The sequence below is a fragment of the Bufo gargarizans genome, chromosome 6, assembly GCF_014858855.1.
Source record: "Bufo gargarizans isolate SCDJY-AF-19 chromosome 6, ASM1485885v1, whole genome shotgun sequence".
NCBI classification, from domain to species: Eukaryota; Metazoa; Chordata; class Amphibia; order Anura; family Bufonidae; genus Bufo; species Bufo gargarizans.
The window spans coordinates 377,470,209-377,489,246 of NC_058085.1; the positions used below are offsets into that span (position 1 = coordinate 377,470,209).

General features: G+C 47.0%; 1 protein-coding gene across 1 annotated transcript in view; it reads left to right on the forward strand.

The window, feature by feature from the left end:
* Positions 1-19,038, forward strand: part of LOC122941832 (pancreatic lipase-related protein 2-like) — a 124,539-nt gene that overhangs the window by 96,527 nt on the left and 8,974 nt on the right. Inside the window, exons 12-13 of the mRNA XM_044299291.1 lie at positions 8,336-8,447; positions 17,435-17,602. Of these exons, the coding sequence (XP_044155226.1) occupies positions 8,336-8,447; positions 17,435-17,602 (280 nt within the window). The remainder of the gene's footprint in view (positions 1-8,335; positions 8,448-17,434; positions 17,603-19,038) is intronic.

A 19,038-nucleotide genomic window follows, 5' to 3' on the forward strand; every position in this document is an offset into this window, starting at 1 on the left:
TGGAATGCATCTAAAGGCATTCCGTTATGCATTCCGTCATGGAATTGCATTATGGTCTGTGGTAACAGAATCCATAACGCAATTCACCTTTTACCACCAAATGAAGTGTGAACGAATTTCATAAGCAAAAATTTGCTCATCTCTAGAACTGTAAAAGTGTTCTGTAAAAGGATTTTTACAATAGAAATTAATTTTCGAAGTCATTACCTGAACTAATAACTTCGGCTCACTGGAGCCAATATATTCTAATACTGTACGGAGCACTCGCTCCGTACAATATTCTAACTAAATTTTATGTGAATCAACTTCGGATGTTTCATCCGAAATCGTTTCGCTTATCCCTAATAACCATCCCTGCCCTAACCCACCTTCACATCTTGCTACTCCTAGAAACAACATCTGGAACTATCCTCTCAACTTTTAGATCAGCGACAATCTAGCTTCTGTAGTCCTATCCTCTGCCTTCTACATTACTCTGTCCTCCTCCTTCTTGACCTGTCCTCTGCCTTCTACATTACTCTGTCCTCCTCCTTCTTGACCTGTCCTCTGCCTTCTACATTTCTCTGTCCCCCTCCTTCTTGACCTGTCCTCTGCCTTCTACATTACTGTGTGCTCCTACTTCTTGACCTGTCCTCTGCCTTCTACATTACTGTGTGCTCCTCCTTCTTATACTTTCCTCTGCCTTCTACATTACTCTGTCCTCCTCCTCCTGGACCTGTACTCCTCCTTCTTGACCTGTCCTCTGCCTCCTACATTACTGTGTACCCCTTCTTCTTGACCTGTCCTCTGCCTTCTACATTACACTGTCCTCCTCTTTCTAGACCTGTCCTCTGTCTTCAACATTATTCTGTTCTCCTAATTCTTTAGCTGTCCTCTGCCTTCTACATTACTGTGTGCTCCTTCTTCTTGACCTGTCCTCCGCACTCTACTTTACCCTGCCCTCTTCCTTCTAGACCTCTCTTCTGCCATGTAAATTACTTTGTCCTCCTCCTTCTAGACCTGTCCTCTGTCTTCAACATTATTCTGTTCCCCTCTTTCTTTAGCTGTCCTCTGGCTTCTACTGCTGTCCTTTTTTCTACATTAATGTTTCCTCCTCCGTCTAGGCCTGCCCTCTATCTTCTTCATTACTTGGTGTTCCTCCATCTAGACCTGTCCTCTGCCTCCTACAGTATTCTGTGCCCCTCCTTATTGATCTGTCTTCTATTTTCTTCATTTTTCTGTGCTCCTCATTTTGCATCTGTCCTCTGTCTTCAACATTGCTCTGTGCTCCTTCTTCCTGACCTGTCCTTACCCTTCTACATTACTCTCTGCTTCTTCTAGACCTGTCTTATGCCTTCTACATTACTCTGTGCTACTCCTTCTAGACCTGTCCTGCGCCTTCTAGATCCGTCCTTTGTCTTCTAAATTATTCTGTGTCCAACAAACGTGAGGGGAAAATCCAGCACCATAAGATAAAAATCCAAGCTTTATTCATTCAGTTGAAAAGCAGTTCAGTACAACAATACCCATAATGTATGCAAAGTACTGCAACCAGGTTATGAGTAAGGGCCCAGCTCGGGCCAGAAGCGCATCAACCAATGCGATCTTAGCATTCTGAGACTTGTGGAACTGCATATGCATTATAAAGACTGTTGTACTGAACTGCATTTAAACTGAATGAATAAAGCTTGGATTCTTTTCTTGTGCTGGATTCTCCCCTTGTGTTTGCTGGATATCTTGGAAGACCCTTTGATCTGGACACCCGGAGGGGTTAGCTGAATGGACTTTTCCAGTTTCGCTACATTGCTCTATACTCCTAGACCTGTCCTTCACATTCTAGAACTGACCTGTGTTCTTCTAGAACTGACCTGTGTCTTCTACATTACTCTGTCCTCCTCCTTCTAGACCTAACGTCTGCCTTCTACATTACTCTGTACTACTCTTGCTTGACCTGTCCTCTGCCTTCTACATCACACTGTGCTCTATCTTCTAGACCTTTCCTCTGCCATCTATATTACCCTCTGCTCTTTCTTCTAAACCTGTCCTCTGCCTTCTACATTATTCTGTCCTCCTCCTTCTACACCTGTCCTTTGTTTTCTACATTACTATGTTGCCCTCATTCTTGACCTGTCTTCTGGCTTCTACATACATTACTCTGACCACCTCCTTTTACTCCTGTCCTCTGCCTTCTACATTATTCTGTGCTCTTCCTTATAGTCCAGTATTCTGCCTTCTACATTAATCTGTCCTCCTCCTTCTAGACCTGTCCTCCGCACTGTACTTTACACTGTCCTCCTCCTTCTCGACCTCTCTTCTACCATGTACAATCCTGTCGGGGATATAAAGAAAATGCTTTATATATAAGAAAAAAACTAATGGATCAAAAGAAGAATTATTCAAATGATATTGATCCGCGAGGTGGATATATATAAACACCTCAAAAAGAGTTTGATCGAGAACCTAATTATTTTGTACAATCAGTAAGAACAGGGTACAAGCGTCTATGGAAAAATAGAAATGATTTATTATACAATAATTTAGAATACAATCAAAAATTAATCTATGTAAATTTCAATAATATGCAATGAGATGCAGTACCCAGAATTCGACACTAGATAGTGCCAACAAAACACTACTCAACCAACACAAGAATATTATGCAATTCTGCTTAAAATTACGAGAGATATAAAATCAATTGATTATGCACAGAAACTCAATCAAGAAAATGACAGATTCAAGCCCTTGCTCTGCCCAAAACGATGACCAATCTCGGATTGTATAAGTAGTATGGCAATAAAATGTATAAATCATCGGCTTTATATCAAACTAAGGAATATAAAGATTCCCAACAGAGAAGCTCTCTTGTTATTAATATCAGATCTTGTATTCAGTGATATGCATTTTCACTGAATGCCGCCAACATTAATGTAGTACTAACACTATACGTCCGCTATAAGCGGGGGTTGGCTAACTATCAAGCCAATTATTTATATCAATAATACATATAACAAAAATATACATTACCCAGGGGTCAAGTGATGTGCAGAGTCTAGGGGAAGTCAGCTCTCCAACATGTTCTGATAATCCAGATCCTCCTCCCGGCTCTCTTTCTGTATTTTTTTTTTCTCTTGTTGTCCCCCTCTTTTTGGTATGTGGTTTCTTAGCCAAAACTTATCAGATATTACTGTATCATTCTTCTAGTCCTGTCCTCTTCCCTAACCCTCTGTCCTCTACTTTCTAGACCTGACCTCTGCCTCCTACATTATTCCATGCTCTTCCTTCTAGACCGGTCCTCTACCTTCTACATTACTCTATACTTCTCCTTCTATAAATGTCTTCTGCCATTTACTTTACTCTGTCCTGCATCTTCTACAATTGTCTTCTGCCTTTTATATTGCTCTCTGCTCCTGTCACGGTCGAGAATGGGGGAAACCCTCAACCGTGCGATGTCAATAGGATAAGGGTAGCTGCTAGGCCAGGACGACAGGATCAGGGAGCAGGTCACCTCCTAGCGCGTCCCTAATTCTGACCCTGACTCCTAACCGTATGAGCCAACCCAGATGGTAGGAGGTCTCATACTCCGGAACCTAGGGTCCCTACTAGCCCTCAGGAAATCCCTGGACTAGGAGCAGGGTAAGACGACCTGTTCCTCCTAAACACGGACGAACAGGAGTCTCACTGGCCAAGGAGCAAGGAGAGGGGAAACATATACAGCATATGGATATGGCAGGTGAGTTAAACCAGTACCCCACCTACCTGCCACAGACACACTGACTGGAACCCGTGCACAAGTACTGATGTCCACACAAACATTAAGGACACAGCACACACACAAATCACACGGGTATCCAGGACAACCATAGCTGCAACAAAAAAAATAGAGAGCATAAAAACATCTTCTTAGCATCATAACATATATTTTTATGACCACAAGGGTGGCCCTCACTGGATAGATGGCATATGAGACCAAGAGGATGACTCCAGCATAAAGCATGGCTGGAGTACCCCTCAGCTACAGGCATCCAGCAGGAGCTAAATAGCCCAAGCACCCACACACACATACTAGGAAAGGAGTTAACCCTTCCAACACAAGACAAGGTATGTGTCACTTAAAGGGGAAATGCACACACAACTAAATCCCGTGCAAACCAAACATGGAAAGTGAACACATACAAACACACGTTGCAGATGCAACCGCATGCCTTGACAGCGAGCCGCCTAGCAACCAGCTCAGGCTGCTATACTGCCAACAACATCATGTTGCCAGCGGCAACCACATGTGAGGCAACAAACTAACTGCCCTCACCTGCGGTAGACAACAAAGAGCAGACCGCTGACAACTGCATGCGACACAAAGAGTCACGACCAAGCATAGTCGTGACACTTCCACCTTCTAGACCTGTCATCTACCTTCTACATTTCTCTTTACAACACCTTCTTGACCTCTCCTCTGCCTTCTACAATACTTTGCCCTCCTCCTTCTAGACTTGTCCTCTATCTTCTACATTACTCTACTACTCCTTCTTGTGCTGCCCTCTGCCTTGGTACTTTACTCTGTCCTCTTTTTAATTGACCAGGCATCTGCCTTCTACATTATTCTATCCTCCTCCTTCTACAAATGTCCATTGTCTTCTACATTACTCTGTTCCTCTCATTCTTGACCTGTCCTCTATTTTCTTTATTACTCTGTGCCTCTCCTTCTTGATCTGTCCTCTATCGTCTTCATTTCTCTGTGGCCCTCCTTCTGGATCTGTACTCTGCCTCCCACATTACTTTGTCTTCCCCATTATATATGTGTGTTCTGCCCTTCTACATGACTCTGTGCTCCTTATTCTAGACTTGCCTTCTCCGTTACTCTATTCTTCTCCTTCTAGTCCTGTCCTTAGCTGTCTATGTTAGTCGGTCCTCTACCTTCTAGATATGATCTCTGCCTCCTACATTATTCCGTGTTTCTACTTATACACCTGTTCTCTGCTTTCTACATGTCTCTGTACTCCTCCTTCTACACCTGTTCTCTGCCTTCTACAATACTTTGTCCTCCTCTTTATAAACCTGTCCTCTGCCTACTACATTACTCTTTACTACTCCTTCTTGACCAGTCCTCTGCTATTATTCTATTCTCCTCCTTCTACACCTGTCCTTTGTCTTCTACATTACTCTGCTCCCCTCATTCTTGACCTGTCCTCTGGCTTCTATTTCACTCTAACCACCTACTTCTGCTCCTGTCCTCTGCCTTCTACATTGTTCTGTGCTCTTCCTTCTAGTCCTGTCTTCTGTCTTCTACATTACTCTGTCCTCTTCCTTCTAGACTGGCCCTCTGCCTTCTACCTTACTCTGTGCTCCTCCTTCTTGACCTGTCCTATTTTCTTTATTACTCAGTGCTCCTGCTCCTCCTTCTTGTCCTGCCCTCTGCCTTCAACATTACTCTTTCCCCCTCCTTCTTAACCTGTTCTGTGCCTTTTACATTACTCTATGCTGCTTCTTCTAGACCTGTCCCATGCCTTCTACATTACTCTGTCCTACTTCTAGACTGCTTCTTCTACATTACTTTGTGCACCTCTTTTAATATCTGTACTTTGACTTTCTACATTTCTCTGTGCTCCTCATTCTAGACCTGTACTCTGCCTTCTACATTTTTTATCCTCTACCTTCTAGACCTGACTTCTGCCCCCTACATTATTCCAGGCTCATTTTTCTAGACCTGTTCTCTACCTCTGTGTTTCACATTACTCTGTACTCCTCCCCCTAAACCTTTAATCTGCCATCTAATTTACTCTGTGCTCTCTAGATGTGTCCTCTGCCTTCTACATTACTCTGTCCTCCTTCTTCTAGACCTCTTCTATGCCCTGTACATTACTGAGTCCTCTTCCTTCTAGACCTCTCCTCTGCCATCTACGTTACGCTGTCCTCTTCCTTCTCGACCTGTCCTCCACCTTCTTCATTACTTAGTCCTCCTCCTTCTAGGCTTGTCCTCCTTTTACATTACTCTGCCCTCCTCCTTCTAGATTTGTCCTCTTCCTTCTAAATTAATTTGTTTTCCTTCTTCTAGACGTGTGTTAAGGGTCTCACTTCCAATTCTAAGCAACAATCGTGATATGTGGCCATCTCTCATAAATATGTTCCCCTAGCTTTACATGAAGTTTGCTTTTCCTATAGAAATGATATCCTCTATATATTCCATTCACTCCTTCTGTAAGCTCAAGCTAAATACAGTAGTCACTTCTATATTACTCTGTCCTCCTCCCTTTAGACCTGTCCTCTGCCTTCTATATTTCTCTGTCCTCCTCCCTTTAGACCTGTCCTCTGCCTTCTATATTACTTTGTCCTCTTCCCTCTAGACCTGTCCTCTGCCTTCTACATTACTCTGTCCTCATCCCTCTAGAACTATCCTCTACCTTTCAAATCAATCTGTACTCCTCTCTTTAGATCTGTTCTCTGCCTTCTACATTACTCTGTGCTCCTCATTCTAGGCCTGGATTAAAGGTCTGGTTTATAATTCTAGGTAACAGTCGTAATACGTGGCCATTACATAAATATTTCCCCCCAGGTTTACATTAAGCTTGATTCTCCCATAAATGTGCTCTCCTTCATATATTTCCTTCTCCTTTCTACACTACTCATTTCTCAGAATTCACAGTAAATCTGGAATGTACTTATAAAACAAAAGCTTAGGCTGATCACAGCTGTAGACCCTTCACATCCAATGCAGTTATTACATGTGTGTGTATATATACAGTACAGACCAAAAGTTTGGACACACCATCTCATTCAAAGAGTTTTCTTTATTTTCATGACTATGACAATTGTAGATTCACACTGAAGGCATCAAAACTATGAATTATCACATGTGGAATTATATACATAACAAAAAAGTGTGAAACAACTGAAAATATGTCATATTCTAGGTTCTTCAAAGTAGCCACCTTTTGCTTTGATTACTGCTTTGCACACTCTTGGCATTCTCTTGATGAGCTTCAAGAGGTAGTCACCTGAAATGGTCTTCACTTCACAGGTGTGCCCTGTCAGGTGTAATAAGTGGGATTTCTTGCCTTATAAATGGGGTTGGGACCATCAGTTGCGTTGTGGAGAAGTCAGGTGGATACACAGCTGATAGTCCTACTGAATAGACTGTTAGAATTTGTATTATGGCAAGAAAAAAGCAGCTAAGTAAAGAAAAATGAGTGGCCATCATTACTTTAAGAAATGAAGGTCAGTCAGTCCGAAAAATTGGGAAAACTTTGAAAGTGTCTCCAACTGCAGTCACAAAAACCATCAAGCGCTACAAAGAAACTGGCTGACATGCATACCGCCCCAGGAAAGGAAGACCAAGAGTCACCTCTGCTGTGGAGGAGAAGTTCATCCGAGTCACCAGCCTCAGAAATCGCAGGTTAACAGCAGCTCAGATTAGAGACCAGGTCAATGCCACCCAGAGTTCTAGCAGCAGACACATCTCTAGAACAACTGCTAAGAGGAGACTGTGTGAATCAGGCCTTCATGGTAGAAGATCTGCTAGGAAACCACTGCTAAGGACAGGCAACAAGCAGAAGAGACTTGTTTGGGCTAAAGAACACAAGGAATGGACATTAGACCAGTGGAAATCTGTGCTTTGGTCTGATGAGTCCAAATTTGAGATCTTTGGTTCCAACCACCGTGTCTTTGTGCGACGCAGAAAAGGTGAACGGATGGACTCTACATGCCTGGTTCCCACCGTGAAGCATGGAGGAGGAGGTGTGATGGTGCTGGGGGTGCTTTGCTGGTGACACTGTTGGGGATTTATTCAAAATTGAAGGCATACTGAACCAGCATGGCTACCACAGCATCTTGCAGCGGCATGCTATTCCATCCGGTTTGCGCTTTAGTTGGACCATCATTTATTTTTCAACAGGACAATGACCCCAAACACACCTCCAGGCTGTGTAAGGGCTATTTGACCATGAAGGAGAGTGATGGGGTGCTGCGCCAGATGACCTGGCCTCCACAGTCACCGGACCTGAACCCAATCGAGATGGTTTGGGGTGAGCTGGACCGCAGAGTGAAGGCAAAAGAGCCAACAAGTGCTAAGCATCTCTGGGAACTCCTTCAAGACTGTTGGAAGACCATTTCAGGTGACTACCTCTTGAAGCTCATCAAGAGAATGCCAAGAGTGTGCAAAGCAGTAATCAAAGCAAATTCCACATGTGTTAATTCATAGTTTTGATGCCTTCATTGTGAATCTAAAATTTTCATAGTCACAGAAATAAAGAAAACTCTTTGAATGAGAAGCTGTGTCCAAACTTTTGGTCTGTACTCTGTACTGTATATCTATACTGCCAAAGTATCAGTATCATCACATTTTATCTCTGCTCTTTGTCTGCAGGCTGGAGATACAAAGTGACCGCGAAAACCATCGGCAATGAATCTTTCTACGGATCGATAAAAATCACTCTGTATAACTCAACTGACGGCTCAGATACACAGGAAATACACAGGTATTTATATGGCTACTGCACAGTACCACTTCTCCTGTCCTGTATACTGGGTGATCTGCTATTATTCTGTATATATATACACTGCACAGTACCACTTCTCCTGTCCTGTATACTGGGTGTAATCCTCAGTATCTGCTCTTATTCTGTATATATATATACACACTGCACAGTACTACTTCTCCTGTCCTGTATACCGGGTGTAATCCTCAGTGTGCAGGAGCCAGTGGTCGGGTGTGGTTGTGTCTGGAGGAGCTCCTGCTGATTGCTGACAGACTTCCAGGGATTTTTCCAGCTATCCCAGCCCAGGCCCTGCCTCTCTCTCCCCAGGGAGGTGGTAGGGTTCTGGGCTATAAAGCGACTCAAGACCCAGGATCCTGCTTCCCGGGGTAGGCCGGCGGGAGGTAGGGGAGGTGAGCTACCGGCCTCAGTTCCATCTTCAACCCCGGGGGTCAGAAGATCCAGCAGGAGTCGTGGTGCAGCGGCCCCTGCAGCCCCCGGAGGTGAAGCCGTGTCCATCGCCGGCGGTTCCAGGAGGGCGGACAGTAGCCCTCCAAGAGGTACGCGGAGTGTTCCTGGGGATGGGCTGGTTCCGGTTGAGGCTGACTGGGGCAACATGAAGCCCCGGGAACTAATCGCCGTTTACAGCTCCCGGATCACGGCCTACCTCCGGGAGTTCGAGGAGGCGAATAGGACCCTCAAGAAGGTGAGGGAGCAACTAAGGCTTGAGAGGGGGAAGGTGGACAAAGCAGCCAGAAAAAACTGGCCGGAAATATCAAGAAAAATAAAAAGCTTGAAAGAAATTGTTAAAGAGCTGCAGGAAAGAATGGGGGCCATTCTGGAAAACAGTGGCCCCTTTAAGGAAAAGCTCATGAACGATCAAAGGTTCAATGAATTGGCTGGAAACCAGAAACAGCAAGAAGATGACTCCTCTGGTGAGGAGGAAGAGTCGGACATGGGGGGGCAACCTGCGGAAACTGGCATCACCGCAGAGCAGGTGTGCCTGCCCCCCACTAGTTCTGATGAAGAAGGCGGGTACAGTGAGAACAGCGGAGTTGGGGGGCAGCTTATGGCCGAGATACGCCACCTGGAGTCCCCCAAAATTCGTGAGGACATTTGCTTTGGAAATGAATTACCGGAAGATGAGCCAATAGGAAAGAAGAGAAAGGCAAAGACATTAAAACCAGAGGTGAGGTATGTCTATGTGACCCACCCTGCGTGCCCTGGGCCAGCTGAAAAGCCAGCTCAGGGCACGAACCCCACCATCCTCCCTGGCCCGATCTCTGCTGTGGGACCGGTGCGTAGGAGTGGGGAGACAGACGTGGCAAAGATGGCGCAGGACGCCGTCCCTGTTTGCGGTAACAGGGGCGGTGAGGAGAAGCAGCAGGGGCCAGACAGGAAGGCTCCCGGGGCGAGTGGCGAGGGGGGCATGGTTGGTGGTCGGGTGGCTCCGCCCACCTCTGCTGGGGCACTGGACAAGTGCCGGGTGGAGGAGCGTCGGGCGATGTGGCTGCCACTGCCCCCCTTGCAGAGGTCGTTGCCGGGATCCCTGTCCTGGGGTCTGCGTCCTCTGCCCCGGTCTGCTTCGCCGCTGCCGTGCGCACTGCAGTCCCCCCTGCCGGTTTTGGCATGGCGGCGGGGGACGGGGGGGCAGGGGTGGTGGGGGTGGTTGTGGGTGGAGGGGGTGCGGCCGCGAGTGCAGCGGCGTCCCGATCCGGAGTTGCAGGGGGAGGGTGCGAGGTGGCTGCCTCCGCCCCTCCCAAGTTGTGTGCCCAGGTCCTTGCTGGGGTTACAGTCTCCTCTGTCCCGGTCTGATCCGCTTCGGTCCCTTCCGCTGGTATTGTCGTGGCGGCGGGGAGTGGGGGCGCAGTGGGAGTGGTCAGGGGTGGAGCTTTGGAAATCCACAAAGGGGCTCAAAGCAGTGTGTCTGTAGGCAGAGAGGAAGGGGGCGGTCCTGATGCGAGTGTGGTGCGCACCGCCCCTCCCTCCTGCACTGTCCGTCAAGTGGATAAGGCCGGCGTGGCTGGGACCAGTGGTTCTACAGCCCGCCGGCCCGAAAAATCAGGAAAGACTTTTAAAAATGTGTCCAGCAAGGAAATGCTGGACAAAACGAATAAACTGACCTCTGTCCCCTCTGGCCCAGCAGTGTGTGTGGGTGGAGGGGAGAGTGCGGTAGTGGCCACTGAAGAAGTGGTCACTTGTGTGAATACGGTTTATGTTAGTGGTGTTGCCCCGGGCCCTGATGGAGGGGTGAATGTTGGAGGTCGGCCGGCCACTGTACACGCCTGGCAGAAGTTATGCTGGTGTGGTCGCCGGCGCAGGGGGGGAGGGGCGGCCCCCATTGTCCTCCCCATTACCAATGTCTGGTGACGGTAACTTGCAGCGGCAACTTCTAGAGGCTCTTAGGAGAGGGGAGAATTCCATTACAGTAGGGGGGCAGCAGGTGGATCTATCCTTCTGAATAGACAGGCATGGCCTGCGTGCCTTCCGAGAGCAAGGCAGGGGCGAGACCACCTGGTCCTCACCCACAACCGGCCCTGGGTCAGCCAGACGGAATGTTGTCTGTCTGAAATGGAGAGGCAATGAAGCTTGCCCTACCAGGAAGAGGGTGGCGGAGCTTCTCTTTCAGATGGGCATCAGGGCATGTGACATCTTTGCCCTGATACATCCGTATGGCACCCGGGAGTTTGATGTCAGTTTTGCCCGGCCAGAGGGTCTTGAACTTTTCTGGTCTGGGTATGAACTGGCAAAAGACCAGCCGGACTGGCAGGGTTTTTTTGTGCAAGCGATAACCCGCCAGAATGAGGTCAAGAAAGTGACCGTTCTGACCCGTAATGAGTCACTTTCTTGTGTTGACATCTTGACCTGGTTGAGCAGGTACGGGGACGTCCAGGGTCTTCCTAGCAAGAACCTGGATGAGTTTGGCATCTGGTCGGGTGCCTGGACGTTTCAGATTAAGTTGAAATATTCAGGGGGGTCGGTTTCCCACATACCGTCATCTGCTTTCCTTGGTCGGGATAGGATCATGGTGTTCTACAGGGGGCAGCCTAAGCTGTGTTACAAGTGCGGCAGCCCTTCGCACTTCAGCGCCAGCTGCCAAGTGCAGAGGTGCGCGTTGTGCGGGGGTGAAGGCCATCTAGCTGCATCTTGTGGGCAGATTAGATGCAACCTGTGTGGTGAGCTAGGGCACCCGTTCAGTCGTTGCCCTCGCTCTGTCGCCAACGTGGCTCGTGCACGCGCAGAGGCGAGCCGGGAGGCCCCAACTGCCGAGGCGAGTGCTGGCGAAGGCGACAGGGCAGTGGGGTCGATGAAGAGAAAAGAAAGCCCGTCCCAGCAGAGACGGAGGGAGAGGCGTCAAATGGAGAGGGGGCAGGTGGAACCCCGTCCTGGGGTGATGCCTGTGCCCTCCCAAGAGAATGCCTCTCCTAGAGCTGAGACCCTGGGGGATATCGAGGTGAATGAGGAACTCACGAGACTAGACCGTTCCGAGGTGACTCTGTCCTCTTGCTACGAGAGTGCAACAGAGGAGAGTGAGACAGAGTCTAAAAGAACAAGAAGGAAACGTCTGACCAAAAAAAGATCTAGCCCGGCTAGAGTGCCTGTGGAAGGCAAAGCCAGCTCCCCCCTGGACCTCTCTAATCCTGACTCTCTTCCCCTGGATCTTTCCAACCGGTACCTCACCTTGGATGAGATCTCTTCTTCCGGGGAGGAGGTTGAAGGTGGGGAGCCGGAGGGGCAAGAGAAGGAGCCTCTGAAAGGGCCCGCGCCTCCCTCCGGTGAGGATGCAAGGTCCTCGGGAGGTGGGGCGGGTCCAGACGCTGGTAATGGGAATGACAAGGGTGGTGCGAAGGGGGAGGCGGTGGTGACTAATGAGATGGACACCACTGTCTCTCTCAAAAGAGATCGTGCCACCTTAGGGGGCAGCCCCAAGAGGGGTAAGAAAAAGAACAAGAAGGGGAAGGGAAGGAAGAAGGCCGTCTAACTTAATCACTCTATATGGCGGCACTCACTCCGTTGACGCTGGCGACCATTAATGTCGCCAGTATTAAATCGGATGCGGCTAGGTTTGCAGCCTTTGATTTTCTCAGCCGGGTTGAAGCTGACATTTTATTTTTGCAAGAGACCAGGCTGCCAGATTTGGCGGCTGTGTATAAAGCAAAAAAGGAGTGGAGGCGTGGTCCATCATATTGGTCTCTTGCGGCTGAGCCGTATAGCGGAGTGGCGGTTCTTTTTACCGCACCAGTAGAAAGCCGACGAGTGATTGAGTTAGAAATGGGGAGGTGTTTGATTTTAGATGTCCTCATGAAGGGTCAAGAGCTTCGCCTGATAAACATCTATGGTCCCCAAACCAGGTGGGATCGGAAGCGTCTCTTTATGAGGATCAAACCTTTCCTTTTTACGAGTCGGCAGGTGGTCTTTGGCGGGGACTTTAATACAGTCACAAGGTCCCAAGACCGGGGAGGTGCCAGAAACCGGCTGGCTTATGATAGTGTATCCCTGAATAGCATAGCTAGCGAGGCTCGCCTGGTGGATGTCCACATTAGGCACACCCCAGGCCACGGTGGTTTCACTTATTATAGAGGTAGTCAGATTAGGTCTAGAATAGACAGGTTTTATTTAAAGGAGGAGACTACTTTTTCACCTTTAGAGGTGGTAGAGGTGGAATTCTCTGATCACTGTATGATTATGTTCTCTTTGAATGTTGCAGAATCCCCCCAAATGGGAAGAGGCTATTGGAAGCTAAATTCGGCCCTCCTGGAGGAAGCAGAGGTGAGACAATCCTTTAAGGACTTCCTTCAGAGTCAGGTAGAGTTGCTGGATCTTTGTGACACTAAGTCTGAGTGGTGGGAGATATTCAAAGATCGGGTGGCAAAATTCTTCCGCCAGCTCTCGAGCCTCAGGTCCCTGGACAGGTACCGCTTGTATCAGGGTCTGAGGAGGAAACTCGAACAACTGGTCTCGACTGGAGGTAGCCGAGAGGATATCTCCAGGGTGAAATCTTTGCTTAAGAGGTGCCAGTACGATAGGCACACATCTTTGGTTTTTGAGAGGGATTTCGGGAAGTACCGCTCGCCCGACCCTTACAGAAACTGTAAGATGTCAGTGAAAAGTAAGTTGGTGACGGGACTGGTCGATGGTACGGGATCTCTGGATAGGTCCAGATCATGGATCTTGGAAATCGTCAAGTCCTTCTACTCGTGCCTCTTGAGGAAGAAGGATCTGAATCGGGACAGGATTTCGGCTTTCCTGGCTGTCAAGAGTAGACCTCTCTCTTGGCGTTTTGATAGAAGAAATCAGAGAAGAGGAAGTCAGCCTGGCGATCGAAGGGCTTGCCCTAAAGAAGTCGCCAGGCCCGGATGGCTTAACATCCGAGTTTTATAAGACCTTTAAGGACTCCTTGGTTCCCCTCTTGACTAAGGTATGCCTTTCCTCGGGTGCTCTGCCGAAGTCAATGAGGAGGTCAGCTCTGATCCTTATATCAAAGGGTAAAGATCCGAGCCGTATTGAGAATTGGCGTCCCATAGCGCTTCTAAATACGGACAGAAAGATCCTGGCCAAGATACTGTTTAAACGGTTGGTGCAGTTTGCGCCCCGGCTCCTTTCGGAGACCCAACATTGCTCAGTTCCAGGCCGAAGCACGTTTAGTGCTGTGCTCGGTGTCCGAGAGACAGTGGAGCAGAGTAGGGCGGGTAACTGGAAGGGGTACATGCTGGCTTTAGATCAGGCAAAGGCTTTTGATCGGGTTGACCACGAGTACCTCTGGGCAGTCCTTCTGAAATATGGCCTGCCGGGGGGTTTGTCGATTGGTTAAAGATCTTGTATGAAGGGGCAGAGAGTTTCCCTCTGGTGAACGGTTGGTCTGGCAGCCCTTTTGAGGTCGGGTCTGGAGTCCGCCAGGGTTGTCCATTGAGCCCGCTCTTATATGTGTTTGCGATTGATCCTTTTATTAGGAGGATTGATCGAGGACCGTTAGTGGGAGTCAGGATGAGTCTGGAGGAGCCAGAAGCCACTCTAAGGGTGGTGGCGTATGCCGATGATGTCACTGTTTTCGTGTCCTCGGGAGGGGAGGCGGAATACGTGATGTCGGAGGTAGAACGCTACTCGGAAGTTTCCGGGTCCGTGATTAACCGGGATAAGTGTGAGAGTCTCTGGCTGGGAGGGGGTGATCCATCTTTCGGTCTCCCGGACACCCTCCCAGAGCCCCAGTCGTCAGCCAAAGTCCTAGGCGTTCAATTCGGCCATGGGGATTATCCCACCCAAAATTGGGACAGCAGGCTGCACGATCGCCGCTCAGAAGGTTGACCAGTGGAAGGGTTGGTCTTTGACCCTCAGGGAAAGGGTGAACCTGATCAAGACTTACCTTCTCCCTTTGCTTATCTATTTGGCCAGTGTATGTGTCTTGCCAGAACCTCTCTGGACTCGGGTTTACAGTCTGTTCTTTCAACTGTTATGGGGGAATAGGCTGAACCTAGTCAAGAGAGAGGTGACATACCGTACGAGGAGATTAGGGGGGTTGGGTATGGTCAACCCAGTGGTGTTCCTTGTGAACACCTTTGTTAAGATCAACCTGGCAAACCTCTGGAAAGAGAGGGCTCCTCCGTGGGTAGTCTCTTGCAGGGGTTGGTTTCGGCCTTTCTTCCAGGAGTGGGAGACAGGAGGGCAAGTGAAGGATTTGCGTACACCTCACGGATATCTTCCGGCTTATGTCACCCCGATTCTGAAGGTGATCCGCCGGTGGGGTTTGGGAGTGAGGGAAATCAAGACCCAGTCAAGGAGATCCCTTGACGAGAGGGTCTTGTTGACCCACTTCCGAAAGCCCCTGGTCCTTAAGGATTGCCCAAGCCGGGATCTAGACAGGGGTTTACAGTTGTTAAATTCGGCAAGGATCCCCTTGAAGTTTTGGGACTTGGCTTGGCGTTGCTTTCACGGGAAGCTGTATGTAAGGGGCAACTTGAGGTATAGGAACTCTGATGAAAGGGGTTGTCCCCGGGAGGAGTGTGGCGACATACTGGAAAGTATGGAGCACTTCCTGCTTCAGTGTCCCTTTAATACAGAGGTATACAAACGGGTGGGCGCATCCATTGTCTGGCCTAGGCTAGCCAACCTCTCCTATGCGGAATGGGCTTATGGAGCATTCAAAGGTTTGGGAAGAAGGGACCCATGCACAGCTTTTGTAGTTAGCATAGTGGTCAGGTACTTCACATGTAACACACGGTGTTTAGTTTCAACCCAGCAGAAAGTCCTCCCTGTGGAAGAGGTGTGTAGGAACATTCTAGGTGACCTGGCGAAGGTTCGCTCTCTTGATGGCGAGAAGGTGGGTACGGATGGGGTCTCTTACCTCTGGAGAGGCTTCACCTTTGATGTGCCTTAGCCTCAGTAGCACTTTTCTTGGTGTTGGGCTGAGGCTTTCACATTAGGTTTTTGTTTTGTATTTAAGATGAGTTTTTGAAGAAAGGTTTGCAAATGACTGAACTTGGGCCTTCGGGTGGATTTTAATATTGGTTTGTATAGATAGATATGGTTGTTATAAGATGTATATATTGTATGATAGGGTAAGTGGGGTGTAGTTAGGTTGGGTGGGATGGGGGGGTTCATATTTATTTATTTATTTTCGTGTGGGGAGGCCTGCATTCAACCCTGGACTATGCGGACATAGGAGGACATGAGGCGAGGGGCTGGGTGTGGGTGGTGGAGGAAGGGCTGGCCTCATGGAGGGACAAGAGGCGGAGGTTGGCCCTGGGTGAAGGTGATGGGATAGATAGATTGGTAGGGTTAGTATAGGTTTGTTTTTGTTTTTCTCATATGTGTGTGTATACCCAAAGAAAAAAAAATATATATATATATACAAAAAAATATATATATATATATTTAAATTTTTTTTTTTTTTTTTTTTTTTTATATTTTTAGTATGATTATTTATTGTGACAAGTTGTCTTTTTTTCTGTTAGAAACAATTTGTATAAATTTGTATATAGTCAGGGTTCAGCCGGATCGGATGTTTACGTTAGGCTAGGTTTCATTTTCTCTTTTTAGTAGGTATGAATGAGATAGTATGCATGGAGCTGGGCCAGGAGGGTAAGTGTATATACTTGTTTTATATATTGTTTGGAAATTTTATGGCAAATTTTTTGTATTTTTGTATAAAATTAAAAAGAGTTCCTCAGTATCTGCTCTTATTCTGTATATATACACTGCACAGTACCACTTCTCCTCTCCTGTATACCGGGTGTAATCCTCAGTATCTGCTCTTATTCTGTATATATACACACTGCACAGTACCACTTCTCCTGTCCTGTATACTGGGTGTAATCCTCAGTATCTGCTCTTATTCTGTATATATACACTGCACAGTACCACTTCTCCTGTCCTGTATACTGGGTGTAATCCTCAGTATCTGCTCTTACTCTGTATATATATACACTGCACAGTACCACTTCTCCTGTCCTGTATACCGGGTGTAATCCTCAGTATCTGCTCTTATTCTGTATATATACACACTGCACAGTACCACTTCTCCTCTCCTGTATACCGGGTGTAATCCTCAGTATCTGCTCTTATTCTGTATATATACACTGCACAGTACCACTTCTCCTGTCCTGTGTACTGGGTGTAATCCTCAGTATCTGCTCTTATTCTGTATATATATACCCTGCACAGTACCACTTCTCCTGTCCTGTATACCGGGTGTAATCCTCAGTATCTGCTCTTATTCTGTATATATATACACTGCACAGTACCACTTCTCCTGTCCTGTATACCGGGTGTAATCCTCAGTATCTGCTCTTATTCTGTATATATACACTGCACAGTACCACTTCTCCTGTCCTGTATATATATACACTGCACAGTACCACTTCTCCTGTCCTGTATATATATACACTGCACAGTACCACTTCTCCTGTCCTGTATATATATACACTGCACAGTACCACTTCTCCTGTCCTGTATACCGGGTGTAGTCCTCAGTATCTATATGTTTGTATTCTCAGCGGTCTTATAGTAGGTGGCAGTGAGTACTCCGCATTTATTGACATCAAGTTTCCTCCGCCTATTTCCCGGGTCACATTCGCCTGGCAGAAGTCTTTACCCTCCTTATTCCTGAATCCAACGTTGTGGGCCAATCTTGTCAGTGTGATCTATGGGAACAATGGATCTCAGTAAGTATTCTGCTGGTTCAGGGTCTGCTATTCATTTGAGGAATCTTCCATGTTTTTCTCTCTGTAATGCGTCAGCCGTTCTACCACATCCCGACCCCTCGGTGGCAGACAATGCATCTGCTGGGGGCTCCTGGAGAGAAGGGCCTAGGATGGCTGCATGTTTTAGTTTTATGGTCTGTGATGTGATCCTCTCTGTAGAGGTGCAGGGAATGAACCCAAAGGTCAAATAAATGAGTACCAAGTCTTAAAGGGGTTGTCTGACCTCAGCAAATGGCATTTATCATGTAGAGGAAATGAATACAAGGCACTTACTAATGTATTGTGTTTCTCCATATATGTAGTTTAGGTGGCTCACTTCTTGTAGCAGAATTATAGCTGTGCTCACTCCGAGGAAGCTAACCCTAAAGCTTCAAGCTAGTAGGATAAAAAATGAAATAAATGGACGGCACTCGCAACAGATGGGATATGTGGATAAGTTTATTAGATAATAAGGATAGGATGTTCCTCAAAAAAAGTCAATTAGTAGTTTGTCAGTTGGTAATTGACATATATTAGTCTGGATTAACTATATGGTTTTAATAGGACTTGTGGTATATGTACTCTTCAAGAAGTAATAATAGGTGACTGGATAATAAATAGGTAGATAATTAATAGGTGACAAGGTGCTAGTTCATATAAAAAGATGTTTCTGATATTCAGGATTTGATGTCTATATATATAGAGAGAGAGAGAGAGAGAGAGAGAGAGAGAACATGTGATCAATATGTGACAAAATATATTAATCAGTGTCCATATGTTAAGTGATAGGAATAGCTCGCTTCTGTGTGATACGGATCAGGTGCTCTAGTCCAAAGAAGCTGTATCACCCATACAGATAAAGGTTGAGAATAAAGAGAAAATTATGGACTGGCACTCTGTATGTGTGGATAAAAACAATCCTAAATGTAATATAAAGTGATCACGTACAATTTAATTAAAACAATAAACAATAAAATTCACAGTAAAATTCAATATATGCAAATGTCACCTAGGGGTATATAAATGAATGAATAGATAAATCGCAAGATATAACTAAGAGTCGGTGGTATGAAACAAAGCAAACAAATAATATAATGATTCTTTGAAGAGATATTGTAGTCTGTTCCCTACTCCACAGACCTCTGTGGGAAGAAAGGAGGAAAGTCCTGTCTGACTGCAGATAGATCAATGTCCAAATTGTAGGAGCAGTTTTATATTGTTTTGAACCCTGTGTAGGGTCTTACCTTCTCCTTGGTCGAGGCAAAATGTGTGAAAATACAGCCTTCCGGACCTGGAGGTTGAAGGAAAATGTTCTTTTAGAACAACCGCTGCTGCGTTGATTATCTCTGGCTTGTTCGTACGGACGCCAGCATGTCACGTAGTCACGTCTCAAGCCGTAGTATGTAATTCACCGCTGA